The following is a 13,635-nucleotide window of genomic DNA, read 5'->3' as shown; positions in this document are numbered from 1 at the left end:
TTTTCTAAAGTGCTTTGAGTTGGTTGGATATAAAGGGTATTTAAAAAAAATCAGAATTTACCATTTAAAAATACCTATATATTGAAGAAATGCAGTCATGTATTTTAGAATAAATTATAACGTTAATAAATGTTTGTAGCTAAAGCCGTCACTGAGAAGAAAAATAAGTACCAAGTAGATTGTTGACCCATTAGAAGACAGTTAAACAATGTAGAATAAAGTGCTCTGGTCCTGAAGTTTCTGTAATGAACGTAATTTGTTGATCCAATAAAAGTTATCTTGTAAAATAGTACGGAAGGCAGTAAGGATGAATGTAATGTTGGGGAAGGATATTAGAAATCGGCACTACTCCCTGAATTTTGGGACACTTGCCAGGACAGATCCATAGTTTCCAAAATATCTGTGCACCTATAATAACATGCTTCACTTATAAAACAATACAAGATGGAGGAAGAAGTGTAGTAGCAAGCTATCTATCTATGATGAGCTGATCCTACCAAAGGTAAATACAGCCAAGGCAAACCATCTTTATTTTTGGTAGAAACAAAATGAAGTAACTTTACAACAATCAATATTTTAAAGTTGTTTAGTGAGCTTTTCCATAGTGGAACTCCACTAAGCCTAGTTACACTGAATAAGATATCACTTCGTATCTTCAAGTACAACAAAAAAGACTAACAAAGTTAATGGCTATTAGGAATATTTATTCCAGTCATGGCAGCTAAAGCTTATAAAATTAATGGGATAGCAGCTATCCCTATATTTTTACCATCCACATCTTGCCCTTAAACCAAATAATCTTTCTTAATTTACTTTATTATATATCTGAAATTCAGTGCACCATGCAATTGTTTTCACACTACCTGCCTCCTAGACAAATGCAATATTCTTGAGCTTCACTCTATTTGTGCTCATATAAAAGCTGAATTCTATTTTATTTACGCCTGCCAAGCAATGGATTGTGAACTAGCATTGTGTATTCTAGATGTATGTAGGTTCTAACTTTTGGAGCCTTGTAGCAATTTCAAATACAGTTTGAAGAACCAGGGTTGTTGTAACTTTTTTTTAAGGACATATTTGCCATTTGACCAAATCAGAGTGACTGTGAAAAATAATTAAAAATAAATAAATCAGAATTGCATAATATTGAAGCAGTGCTTTCAAAGTCCATGTTAAAATGCAAAGCAGATTTATAGCAACTATTAGATAGTTACTGCATATCTTTAGAATAGATAGTAAATAAGAAAAAATCTTTAAGCGTTGTTTGAGATATGGCAGAACTTAAAATGGCTGCCACTCAGTGGCAGTAACAACTTGGATCTTTTTATGATCAGTACAAATACTTGACAATTTACATAATTTAGGCATTGACTAAAATGTAGACCCCCAATCCTGCAATTGCTTACATACACAAAGAATTTTACTAATCCTGTGAATGTCTCGTGTAATAGGATTGCTCATATCTGTGAACTGAGCACATGGGTGAATGTTTGCAAGATGGGGGGGGCCTTAGCTATGTTACTAATTTTTTTACTATTTTATACTTTACTCCATAGTTATTACACAATTTTAGACTTGGGAGTATAGGCAATACTTTTATAAATATAATTTAAAGATATGTTCTGTATCATATATTTGTGTTTAGAGAGAATAAGGCCCTTTTAAAAATGTGGGCATCTCCTACCTACACAAACTCATTTATTTAACTCTACATGATTCTACTGAGGTCAACGGGTGTACAAGTGGGTCCTTTGTTAGGAAAGACATCTACTTAAACTGGATCAGGAATGTGCAAAGTGCTCACATCATGAGTTTTCCTACATGCTGCTAGTCACTGAACCAATCGGGCCAGGTCAGATTAAACTAGTTTTATAATTTGGTGAATTCTTCTTAAGAAATATATATTCATATGCACTGAGTGATAATGAACAGTGCACCCAATCATGTTTCCACTTAATTCAATGACAACGTTCCAAATGGTATTTGAAGAAAGATCATACCCTTTAAAAGGACTAGAGTCCACTGAAGAAATAAATGCTTTGGCATGATTTTGTCCCCCATGCAGAGAAGCAGTTTGGGCTTTTTACGCTTGATCAGGTAACTGTGGTGTTCATGCAGCATCAATGCATAATATAGAAATAGCCTTGTTTAATCAGATATGAGGCACTGATTCTTATCATTCAATACTAGGAATACTGTAAATGTAATATATTCCTAGTCTGTTCCCAACTGCATTTTAATCTCGCTGTTTCTTAATGCTTGTATCCTTTCAACTCCCTTCTGCTGATTAAATTACTCCATCTCCCTGTGAGTAAAGTGTCAGTTTCCTATGTCTACACTGCAGGTGAAGGTTTCCTTGTGTGTGGCTAGGCATGCCTGTGTTATTTTTAATCTAGCTAGTATGGATAACAATAGTGTAGACATGGTTGCACAGGTTCGGCATGGGCTAGCAACCTGAGTACATACCCGGGCTCACTCACAGGTTTGTATTTGGGCAGCTAGCCAGTGCAGTCACATCTATACTATCGTGTTACCTAGATTAAGGCAAGCACAGGTATGCTTACCTATGCTAGTCTCACTTTCACTTGCATTATAGTTGTAATCTTTTGATGCAAATATCCATATTCTCATTTGATTAATATCATGGCATCTCCAGTTTAACATATCATCAATCTGGAATATTTAAATTGCTAAAATTTGCTAAAGGAAAGCCAATTGTCACAAGTTAAATTGAAAGAATTTGTTCAGAATGTACACTTTGTGTAATGGACTTTACAGCATGTTCATACCTTTTTCTTTAGTGCACAAACAGTATTATATAATGGCAATATGCTTTGAGATTTTGATACTTTCTGATCTTAAAGGCTTTGGTGTAACTTAATATTTGTACTCCAGTCAGCTACAGGACAACAGCAATGGCAAAAACATTGACAATGCAGTTCATAGTCCGGTTTTCCCATCTCACTGTGCAGGTACCTAAAAGATAATTTAAAAAAAAAAATCAGAAAATAAGCTTGCTCCCCATGCCTTCTCTGTTAAATTCTATTACATTTCAGTGCAAAAGACCAGAAATTTAGGATTAAAAAAAACCCTCAGATACTCATTTCTCTGAGGAAATGTAATAGGAATTTGTAATCCTCTCCATAAAGATAAATTTACTCTTACCTTTTTCTCTTTGGAATACAGAAACTAATACCATCAAAACTGCATCAAACGTACACATATTATTTAAAGATAAGTTTATTAGTAAATAAGATAAAAACCCCAATATAATATAACAAATTAAATTCTCTCTATAAACCTGGAGAAAAATAGCTTTTTCTCCAACTTTTGATTCTACAGCTAAAGATTAGAGAAATGTAAATAGCTATGGAGTGTAAGAATGGAGTGAAAAGCTCTGATTAATGACTTCCTCCTGTCCTCGTGAACTAATAATTTTCCTGAGGTCAGAAAATCATTTCTTGTTCTTCCCTATCACACAACATATAGCGTTTGATAGTTACTTAAGCTCAAAGCCTACCTGGCACAGTCACAGGGAGAGAAGATTGGTTAAGCATGAGTTTTTAAAAACATTGATTTAAGTTAGCCCTTGCCACTCTGCCAACAAGGAATTCCCCCTCCCTCCACGTTCAGCCAATGAATCAATATTTTCAAATCCTTTTATATACTTTTTGGCTCTTTTGCTTTTTTGTATGTAAAAGAAACTTCCATGGCAAAATAAGAATAGACTTGTACTACACTTATGATATTAAGAACATAGATAAGAATATGTGGCTTTATTTACTTGGACATAATGGGAAATCAGCAAAAGAAGCTGCTGCTCTGACATTTCTAAAGCCAACAATATATACGTATCCCAACAAACTCTGACCTGAATGTACTTATTTATTGGAACCTATTTTCTAACTAATGATTCAACTCAGTCTTGTGTTTTAAATGCAGTCTTTTGACCTGTTTTACAACAGAATCCTGGTGCCTCATTTTAAGTCCTTTCTACAGTACTTGAAGAAACTGAGTCTTGGCAGGCTTGAAAGCAGTCCAATAATCTTACCACACCACACAGTGAAGTGAAATGGGGGAACTTGGAAATAATGTAGCAGTGAATAAAATAAAGGAACATGGCAACTGACTGCAAGAAAGAAATAAAAGCTTTAGCTTAAAAAAAAAAAAAGCCAATTCTTTATTCGTGCCAGCTTCTCTTAGAGTAGGGCAGTCCACTTATAATAAGTAGGCAGACATTCAGAATTGCAAATTTACATTTAGAGCACACACTACTAATTAAGTCAGTGTCCCTACAATTGAAGATCTTCTATGGGGACTAATTTGCACAATCTTTCTTTCATACTGAAGATAGCTCTACTGGTATTGCTAATTTTGTCATACCCCAGTGTTCTCCATCCATCTATTATTCATTCAATCCTGGGTGCATCTGTTGAAAATGCATACAAGGCTTCTGGGTCTGGAGTTGGGTGGCTTTTTGTAATCAACCCTTCAAACTGCTAAAAATACTATTTGTAGCACAGCTGAGCAATGGGTAGCACATTCACCGTCTTTTATTTGACTTGAATCTGAATGAGGGAACTTACCATCAGTTGTGGTATCCCAAAAGCACGAGCTTGCTGTGTGGAGACCAGCGCCACACTTCTGCATCACTGCACAGGTTACTGAAGGACAGAGTAATAAAATCAGTGTTTTCATTAATAAAACAAGACTGATTAATCTGCAGACTGAGTGAAACTACCATCATGAAACATATAATTGGAAGCCTCAGACGCAGCCAAGTCTAATTCATTTAGTGACAAAACAAGACTGGCAGCCTCTTCCCTTTACGTATTTGTTATATTACACTGTCATAGACAAGCTCCCATTTTACTGACCTGCGAGCCTTCAGTTACCTTTTAACTAGTCTCAAAACAAAGAAAGCTATTATGCAACATTCCCTTTAAAAATCTTCATATTAAGATTTTTAATATGAGTCTACTGAAAGTGTCTTAACACTGATCTATCATTTTTGGGGTAACTGTTTAGATATCTTCTAGACTACGTAGTAGCACAGGTAGTGGCAGTGGAGACATGACTGAGTCAGACTGAGTACATAGCCACTGGTTTCAGGCTCAGCCATGCTGCTGCTACCGTGGCTATGCTGTTATACACTGCTCTGAGAGTTAGCATGAGTATGTATACGCAAGGAGGGAATCACGCCCCCTAGCTCGCAGTGTAGACATAACCCTAGTGGTATGCAAATAACCCCTTTCCCAGAAAGCTCACTGGTATGACTAAATTCCCTAATTATCTTTTAAAATATTTAGAATTAATTTGCACTTGAAGGCACAGCCATTCACCAAGTTGGTGTGGAGGCACACTGTCCCAGTGCGAGCTGCAGGAGGAATTGTGCCTGACACAGATGGTGCTTTTGGAACTCCTCTGAGCAGAAGCAGCATGTAGTCTTACACAATCTTTTAAGTGGGTGCAGCATCTAGCATGGCCCAGCTGCCTTTGAAGAAGCAAGTGCCAGCATCTGCTCGAGCTGGAAGGAGTCCTTGCACCCCCCCAAAGGAAAGACCTGCCCTGCCACTGTGTCCAGCCTACACATATGGGCCAAAGTGGGCATAGTGTGTACTTTTCCCTTTTAACTTCTCCTCTACATGTGCATCCCTGAAAACTGTGGACACAATCTACCCTTTAGGATGAAATCAATTGAACATCCTCTATAAGGGTGTGTACTGTATGCTAAACCTCAAGTACAAATATTTCTAAAATCCTTTTGGTAAGGATTTAGATTAATACAACCTACCTTCTGAAATTATGAGAATTTTTGGCAGATGTAATAACTTTAGGTTTTCTTTACTTTCCCTTTGTTGATTTTTTTTTTTTTTTTTTAAAGAGAAACAGGAAAGACAATTATCAGATTTAGCTCCTTTGGGAAGGGACTGAACCTATGGTATGTCTTGTACAGGGCTAGGCACACTATCAGCATTTAGCATCAAGTAAAAATGAAAAAACTGCCACAGTTTTGTTGCATATAAATGTCTAAGTGATTAAGCATACACACAAATAATACGGACAGTTTCTCAGTTCCTAATCAGCTGTTGGGGAGGTGCGGGAGTGTGTGTGTGGTGTGACGGATGGGTGAGACGGGAGAGATTACAGTACAGGAGAAAACTAAGAGGGTATATTTTTAAACTTCAAAGTACCTCCTAGCTTGAAAACGAATTCTTCCCAGCAATTACTCATCTGAACTGTATAAGGCAAAGTGTGGATACTGGTACTTACCAATGTATTTGTATGTTTTTCCTAGTTTTACCAGGTGTGTTAAAGATTGCTCCACTATAGTTGCAGTCCACTGATTGACTTTGTTGTGATTGTAATCTATCTTGCCCAAAATCCCTTCTATGCACTACAAATAGAAAAAAATCAATTGCACTAGTAATACATCAATATGAAATGTCTCAAAACAAACCATGTTTAATAGAGTAACTCCAAATATTTAATAAACAATCCCAGAACACTCGCAGGACAACTGAGTATCTTAGACTAATCATTTTAAATCAATTTACCTCACTGCATACCAGTTGCTGAATTGGGAAATGAAATATAATTCAGCATCCATAGCTGCTGGGATATTTACTATATATTCTTCTGTCTAGCTCAAAGGTACAACTGACGTGGCAAAGTGAGGCTGTCAGTAGAAATGTATTGCAGAAAATACCTTTTAAATAGTTAAGACTGCAACGTGACTTCTGTTTAAAAGTCAAGCTTTCTTGAAATCTACATGCTGAATCAGATTCTTTTGAAAGCAGGTGTGCCTCAGGAGGGCACAGGGTAGGGTTAGTGACCCTAATTTGAAGTAATTTGAGGTGGGGGGGGGAGCAGTTTTTGTTTCTAGCTTTTTTTAACAGAGCTAGGGACCAAACTATTGATGTGATGTGGATAAAAATAGTTTCAATCTGTTTAATCAATGTAGTGCATGGCATCCTCTAAGTGAGAGGGTGCATGGGAACCCAAACTGAGAGAGGATATTTAAAATCATGTTCACTACCCTTGCATGCTGTGTTGCCTGAAAGGATTACAGCTAACATGCACCCATAAAGGGGAAAAAAGCGAGAGGGTTTCTATGCAGTTACTTTATGCTTCCCCGGGGCATTTATGTCCGCACATTCCTTTGAACCTGACCTTTTCTTTGTACACCTGCACAATAAATATTTAATAACTCATGTTGCTAGCTAAAAGATGTCTTATGTGTTTTTATTTATGGGGAGGTTTTACTGTGCTTGCTGTTAGGTCAGCAGGCAATCTAACCAAGTTTTGTTATATCAGGTGAGGAGGAGACAGAACTTGGGGGTGGAGAAGGGAGGAAATGATGGGACAGGAAGAGGGGCTGCAGTTGTGAGGGGGCAGAAAAGGAGTGAGAGGTAACTTCCTGATCTTGTGGGCAGGTTAATGTGGTTTCCAAAAGCACGGCATGGAGGTTTGGAACTAGCAGTGCAGGTACGTTGACTGCTGAGAGAAAAGGACTGTGTGTTGCCAGAGTTGTCAACATGCAGATTCTAGGCAATTTCTGGATCACAAGGTTGCAGAAGTTTCCCACACAGCAAGGTGTACACCATGACAAGCGATTTGGGTTGAGACAGGTGGTCTACATTGGCATTGTGTTTTGCCCACTTTCTGGTGTGTAACCAGTGATTTGAAGTTGTGATCTACCTGACACACTGACAATTCACTTGAATGGAAATGATCTGGCTCTTATTCCTGGTGTTCACCTCATACGATGTATGAGAGCAAATTTGGACCACATCAGAGATTTGTGTCCGGGGACTGTAATAGTTTTCTGATTTGGCTGAGTGTCTGCATAACTGCTACAGCAATAAGATGAAAGCTATTAATAAGTGTTGGAAGAAGATTAATCAGGAAATTGGATGGGTGATGGCTGACCAAAAGTCTACTGTATTGCACAGAAATATTGCGAGCTCTGAAACCTCACTGTTTTGGAAGCTTGGGTACTTTTATTGGACGGGGTCAGAGGATCTTTCTCTCAAATATAAAACTCTGTATTTTGGAACAGAAAAACATTTCTCTTACTGGCTCTGCCACAAACTCCAGCCTCTAACCATTCTGAAACCTGAACAGAAACCTGAACAGAAACACTATTCCACTGAAACAGTTTATTTTTAACTCCAGGCACTAAATATGAGTTGAGTTATGTGGGAGTGTAGGGGGGAAAGTAACAGCAATAGAAACTTTTGTATACCAGGGTGTGAAGACTTCAGGGAGATGTGTTCCCACCACCACAAGTAGGGGAGACTAGGTACAGTAGTGGGCCCGGTTACAGGGATGAAAGGTAGTGAATGGGTCAGGGATATGGCTGGGGAGGTGTGCCAAAGCAGAGCTAGTGGGGTCCAGCTGGGGTGTGCACATGGGGGGATGGGAATGGCAAGACAGTGGTGGGCTGGCTGGTTTAGTATGCAATTGTGGGATGTGTACAACTACCTAAATGCCTACTAACCCTACCACCAACATATCTTTCCTGTTCAAAAAACTAGGAAATTCAATAGTAAAACACTTTAACTTTCTATTAGTATAGTTTACTTGGTGGTTGATCACTGCCCACTTTGCAGAACTCTCAGTGGAGCAAAACTCAAACTTCTGAAAACTAGGAAATGCAATTAAGGTTGCCCATGCAACCTTAACTGTGCCCTCTTTCAGAAATGCCCCAATATGCCTCGTTAAAAACACGTAACTTTTACTCTGCCACCCTAAGAATTGTTGAAATGTACAAGCTTTTACAATCCCCAGGAATCCAGCTAACATTATGGAAGGACAAAGTGGGGGGGGGACAAAGGTTGCCCAATATCACATTCCATCTACCCTCTTCAAGCAATGCCTCAGTATGCACATACCACATATTCAGTAGAGATGTAAATAGCAGTTAAAAAAGGTGACCGTGTAACTAATTAAAACTGTATTGGTTTCACTGTTAAATGTCTAACCAGGGAACTAGGGGTGCCAGGGGTGCTACAGCAGCCCCATGTTTTACGTGGGGCCCGGCCACCGGCTGGAGTCATGGACAGGGAACGGAGTTTAATCATTAACCGAAACCAGTAAGACTGATGTGTATCAGTTAACTGGTTAAACTTTTACATCCCTAATACTCTCACTGGCCTTTGGCACTATTAAGATTCAGGAGGTTCCAGATCCTGGCCTACACTCATACACTTAGTCAATTCCCCTTTGTAATAAAACCCCTTTGCCCTGCAAAGTATATAATGTGCAATTCTGCACTGAAATAACACATACAGTATCCTGCAGTATACATGCAGCTCTTCCCTTTGCTCATGCACAAAGGGTGCAAAACAAAGATCTCCTCAAATCACAATCAATGCTTTAGTACGCACTTCAAAATAATCCAGACATCCTCATATCCCGAATACACCTTTACCAAACAGGCCTAACGAGTATCTTCACCATTTAGCACAGATACACATAACACACTGACTGCACCTGGAGCGTTTACAAATAACTCCCATTGGCTACTGCCAGCTCCAGGGGAACATAGGGAAGGTGGCGTGTGCAATCATTTTTTTCTTTGTCCTTTAATAGTTAGATGGAGCTTTGTGAGTGAGAATGAACGAGTTCTGAAAGCACATAAAGAATGTGTATTTCAGCAACTGTGGGGTTGGCAGAGTAAAGGTAAGTCTGTTATCCAGGTATATTGGGGCATTGCTGAAAGAGGGCAGTGTTAAGGTCTAATGCTTAGGTGGGCAACTTTAACTCTTCTGAAAACTGGGAAATACAGTTGGAGTTTTGCTCAACTAAACATTCTGCAACAGGATCACATACTGTACCACCCAGCAACCTTAATGGGATTTTTTGCCATTGAATATGTTCTAACAATTCTGTCAAGGGAACATTTGAGTTTATTTACAGTGAAGGAACTAAAATTTCCCATTACTCTTATTGATAACCTGTGGCTGCCTGGAATGCTGAGGTGTCTCTGCTTGTGTTTTGAAGTACAGTATGGGTTCCTAAGTGCTACTGGAACATAAAAATAAATAAATAAATAAACCTTTCAGTAAAGGAACATATCTAATGGAAACAATACACGTTGTTTTAATCCAACGGTGTAAACTTAAAATGGTGAAAAACTGAAAGCATTCTCTGTAAATTTAATCCCTTCTAATTCTTATTCAATTGCAGCCTTTATCATAAAGGAATCCAGTCATGTGAATTCACATGCTGAGACTAAATATAATATTGACAAATCTTAAATTGTAAAGAAATTAACCTCTGAAAAAGTCTACATAATTAAATGAGACTGTGTACACTTTTTAGATTCAGTGATGTAAACCCCATGCACTCAACTCCCAACTAAGTTATTTAGGAGGCCTATGCCCTGAGGACGGGCAGGATCAAACCCCTCAGAAGACAGAGCTGTTGGCTTCCATTTATTACTTTATACCGTTTTATGAATGTTTTTTCAAAAGAAATCTTCAAGGTTTCTAGTCTTTCTAGAGCTGCATTAATGCTAGACAACAGTATGGTAGCTTTACTTAACTTTTGAAATGGGGCATGAATACTTGGCTTAATTCCCTGTATTAGATGCGCAAAAAAAAGTGTACAGTATTTGTCCTTACCTTGAAAGGCTAGTTGTGTAAAGAGCTGAACTGTTTATCTGACATTGTTTTTGTGCTTGCTGTGCATACTGGAACAGTTTTTGAAATGTGAAGTTTAAGAGGATATGCAGAGAGGGACTTGCAGAGTCTGCAAAGTCCTTCAGGGAATCTCATTTTAATACACTGTCTCCTACAGAACTCCACAGGACCTGTAAGCAATAGGCTCTAAACTATTCAGTTGCTGGTTGCCATGGTGTTGCATTTAACAAATTCTATTACTGACTATTCATCATAGCCTACTTTTCCTTGTATAAAAAGGCATTAAAAATCTGTCTTCAAAACTAATTCCAAAATTATATTTAATAAATAAATATGCATGTATGCTAAAAGCATGAAAGTATCACTGAAAGTGATATGCAGCTTTTTCTAAATATTGTATTTCATTCAAGTCACTAAAATTGTTAAACATAGCCTACCTCCTTAACAATGTTGTGGGCTTCCTCAGCATTGAAGGTCATCTATAATTTAAAAAGTTAGAAGTATAATCAGTTACTTATAGCATTTCACATTATTCTGGGGAGAAAAGAAATACTTGGGATATAGTTTTCCTTACCCCAACTAGAAAAGGTATAGATCAAGCACCAGACCCAGTTAAATTGTATTTTAAACCCAAACTAGATCAAAAGTAGTTTTAAAAATACCTCCACATTCTTCAACACAGCACAGCTGCCATCTGGCATTAATCGCTGTGTTACAACCCCCTCAAAGAGGGATTTTAAAAGCGGAGGCCTGGATACCAGGGTCCAAACTCATTTTTCCCTATCCTAAAAGATTCTTATACCATGTCTCTAGGCATGCCTTACACATGATCATGAATATCCACCAGAACAAAAGACTGAATTGAACTCCCTTCATAGGGATCCCAATCCCACTCGCACTGAAATGAGGATTCCTATTGACTATTTTTTACACTTATTTTAACGATAAAACAGGGGATTGCAACCCTAGTACTACAACTGCTGAGTTTTATCGGCATTAGAATACCAAGTCACTTATTCAGAATATTTTTTTTTTATTTAAATCACCAGTCTTCTCTGCATTTGTCTGCTGATTTTCCCTTCTCATCTTTTGGTTCTTTTTTTCTCTGTTGCCTTCCCTCCATTAGTTTATTCCACATGTTACTTTCTCCTTCCACTCCCCCACATGCCTTACCTAATACACAACACTTTGGTGTTGGGTGCTGTCTTTACAGACAAAGATGCATAAGTAGCCTATCCAATGAGAAAGTATTAATTCTCATCATTTTTGCTATGCTCTAGTGGTTCCTAGAAGTGGAGAGGCAGGGTTGAATAGATTAAATCTGGTTAGTTTAATTCTTCTACTCTGGCTGGGAACAGCATGGCAAAATGAAATAAATAAGATCTTGTCATTCACTTTACTGTTCTTAGAGTGGGCCCAGAAGTTTTTTGCATTTCTTGTAAAAAAAACTGATTTATGCTTTGGGGTTACCAACCTGTCACAAATATCAATAGATAACTAAACCAGTAGGATTTTCAAAGGTTATTTTTGAAATATGAACACTGTGCTCTAGGAAGATTGTCCCTTAATCCTTGAAAGGCCACATCCTGTGACTGGTGTTGTGCAGGTGGACCCCTGATACTGATATCAATGGGGCTTTGCGCATGGTGCAGAAAGCTGTGCAAGCAGATCCAGTTGCAGGAACTAGCCCTAAATCAAATCACTCCCTCTAAAGCCATTTTGCCATTCTCAACTTCTCTGCACTTTTTCAAAGCTCAAGAATTGTCCTAAGAATATATTCTCTTTTTACACAGGAAGACAGGGAGGAAAAAAACAGATGTAGATTTATTTAGAGTGAACTTAATAAACTGAAACTTCTACACTTGTTTGCACACCCCCCGTCCACATCCCTTCTCCACAGAGATGCTGAAGCCTTCTTGCAGATGATTTTTTCATACCTTCGCCCCAGCAACTGAGCTTATGTTTTCTGGAGCAATAGTTGTATCTAGCTCTGCTTCAAACCACTGCCTACTCCCTATCAAGGACGTTGCAAGAAGCAGCTGCTGGTACAAATCTGGCTCCCTGCAACTCCCACCCTGCCAGACCCCACCAGCCTCGTCCCCAGCGTGACTCTCTTCCCAGCCGCAGCCCAGGAGGGAAGGGGGCCTTCTGGACCCGGGCCCTGCGGCAGCGCCCTACACCCAGCCGCTGTCACACGGGGCCAGCACCTGCCTGACACAGACACCCCGCAAGGCGGCGGACCCCGCGGGATACACAACTCGGTGCCACCCCCGGGCCGCGCGGGCTCCGCGCTGCGGGACACGGACACTGACACTCCAGCGAGCTGCGGCCCGACGCCCCTTCCCCGGGGCTCCGGCCGCCGGCGGTTTGATTCCCCGGGGCCCAGCCCCCGAGGCCGCTCGCTCAAAGCCCGCCCCGCTGCCCTCGCGCCGGGCGAGCCGCAGCGACCCCCCGCAGCGCCCCACCTCGTCGTTGTGGGGGTGAAACTCCTCCATGGCCCGGCTCCGGCGGCGTCTCTGGGCCTGGCGCGGCTCCGTCTCCCCCGCCCCGGCCGGCCTGCGGGCCTCCTGCGGCAGCGACCCCTGCCGGGCGCCGGGGGGAGCGCGCCCGTCGGAGCTCCCGGCACAACCGGATGGAGGCCCGGGGAGGGGCGGGGGGTGGCGATGGCGGCGGCGGCGGCGGGGGTCCAGGTGCGGGGAGGAGACGAGACTCCTGAAGTGCACCTGACCGCACCGCCCGCTCCTGCTCTGGAGCAAGTGGGCAGCAGTGAAGGGGCTGATGTCTGTGGTGAAAGCCCGTCGGTCACGTGCTGCCTGGTGCTGTGTTCTGGTGCCCTGTCAAAAGGGGGACAAATGGGCTTGTGTGCTGCTCTCACCTCCCCGCCTCCAGCCCCTGCCGTGTATAATAAAGGCTGGAAAGAGCTTATGAGCAGGGCCGGCTCCAGGCACCAGCCCACCAAGCATGTGCTTGGGGCGGCGTGGCGGGG

The 13,635-nt window shown here is 40.5% G+C and overlaps 1 protein-coding gene across 1 annotated transcript; it reads right to left on the bottom strand.

Moving 5' to 3' along the window:
• Positions 1-507: 507 nt before the first annotated feature.
• On the bottom strand, positions 508-13,263 carry DYNLT3 (dynein light chain Tctex-type 3). The gene is made up of 5 exons (XM_034754550.1): positions 13,115-13,263; positions 11,087-11,128; positions 6,274-6,397; positions 4,587-4,664; positions 508-2,976 (listed from the first exon to the last, which is right to left on the bottom strand). The coding sequence occupies exons 1-5, from the start codon at positions 13,142-13,144 to the stop codon at positions 2,900-2,902; spliced, it is 351 nt and encodes a 116-aa protein (XP_034610441.1). The 5' UTR covers positions 13,145-13,263; the 3' UTR covers positions 508-2,899.
• Between the last annotated feature and the right edge of the window lie 372 nt (positions 13,264-13,635).

Source organism: Trachemys scripta, chromosome 1 (genome assembly GCF_013100865.1).
Source record: "Trachemys scripta elegans isolate TJP31775 chromosome 1, CAS_Tse_1.0, whole genome shotgun sequence".
NCBI classification, from domain to species: domain Eukaryota; kingdom Metazoa; phylum Chordata; order Testudines; family Emydidae; genus Trachemys; species Trachemys scripta.
The sequence above is the reverse complement of the archived record's forward strand: the minus strand, read 5'-3'. Positions and strand labels throughout refer to the sequence as shown.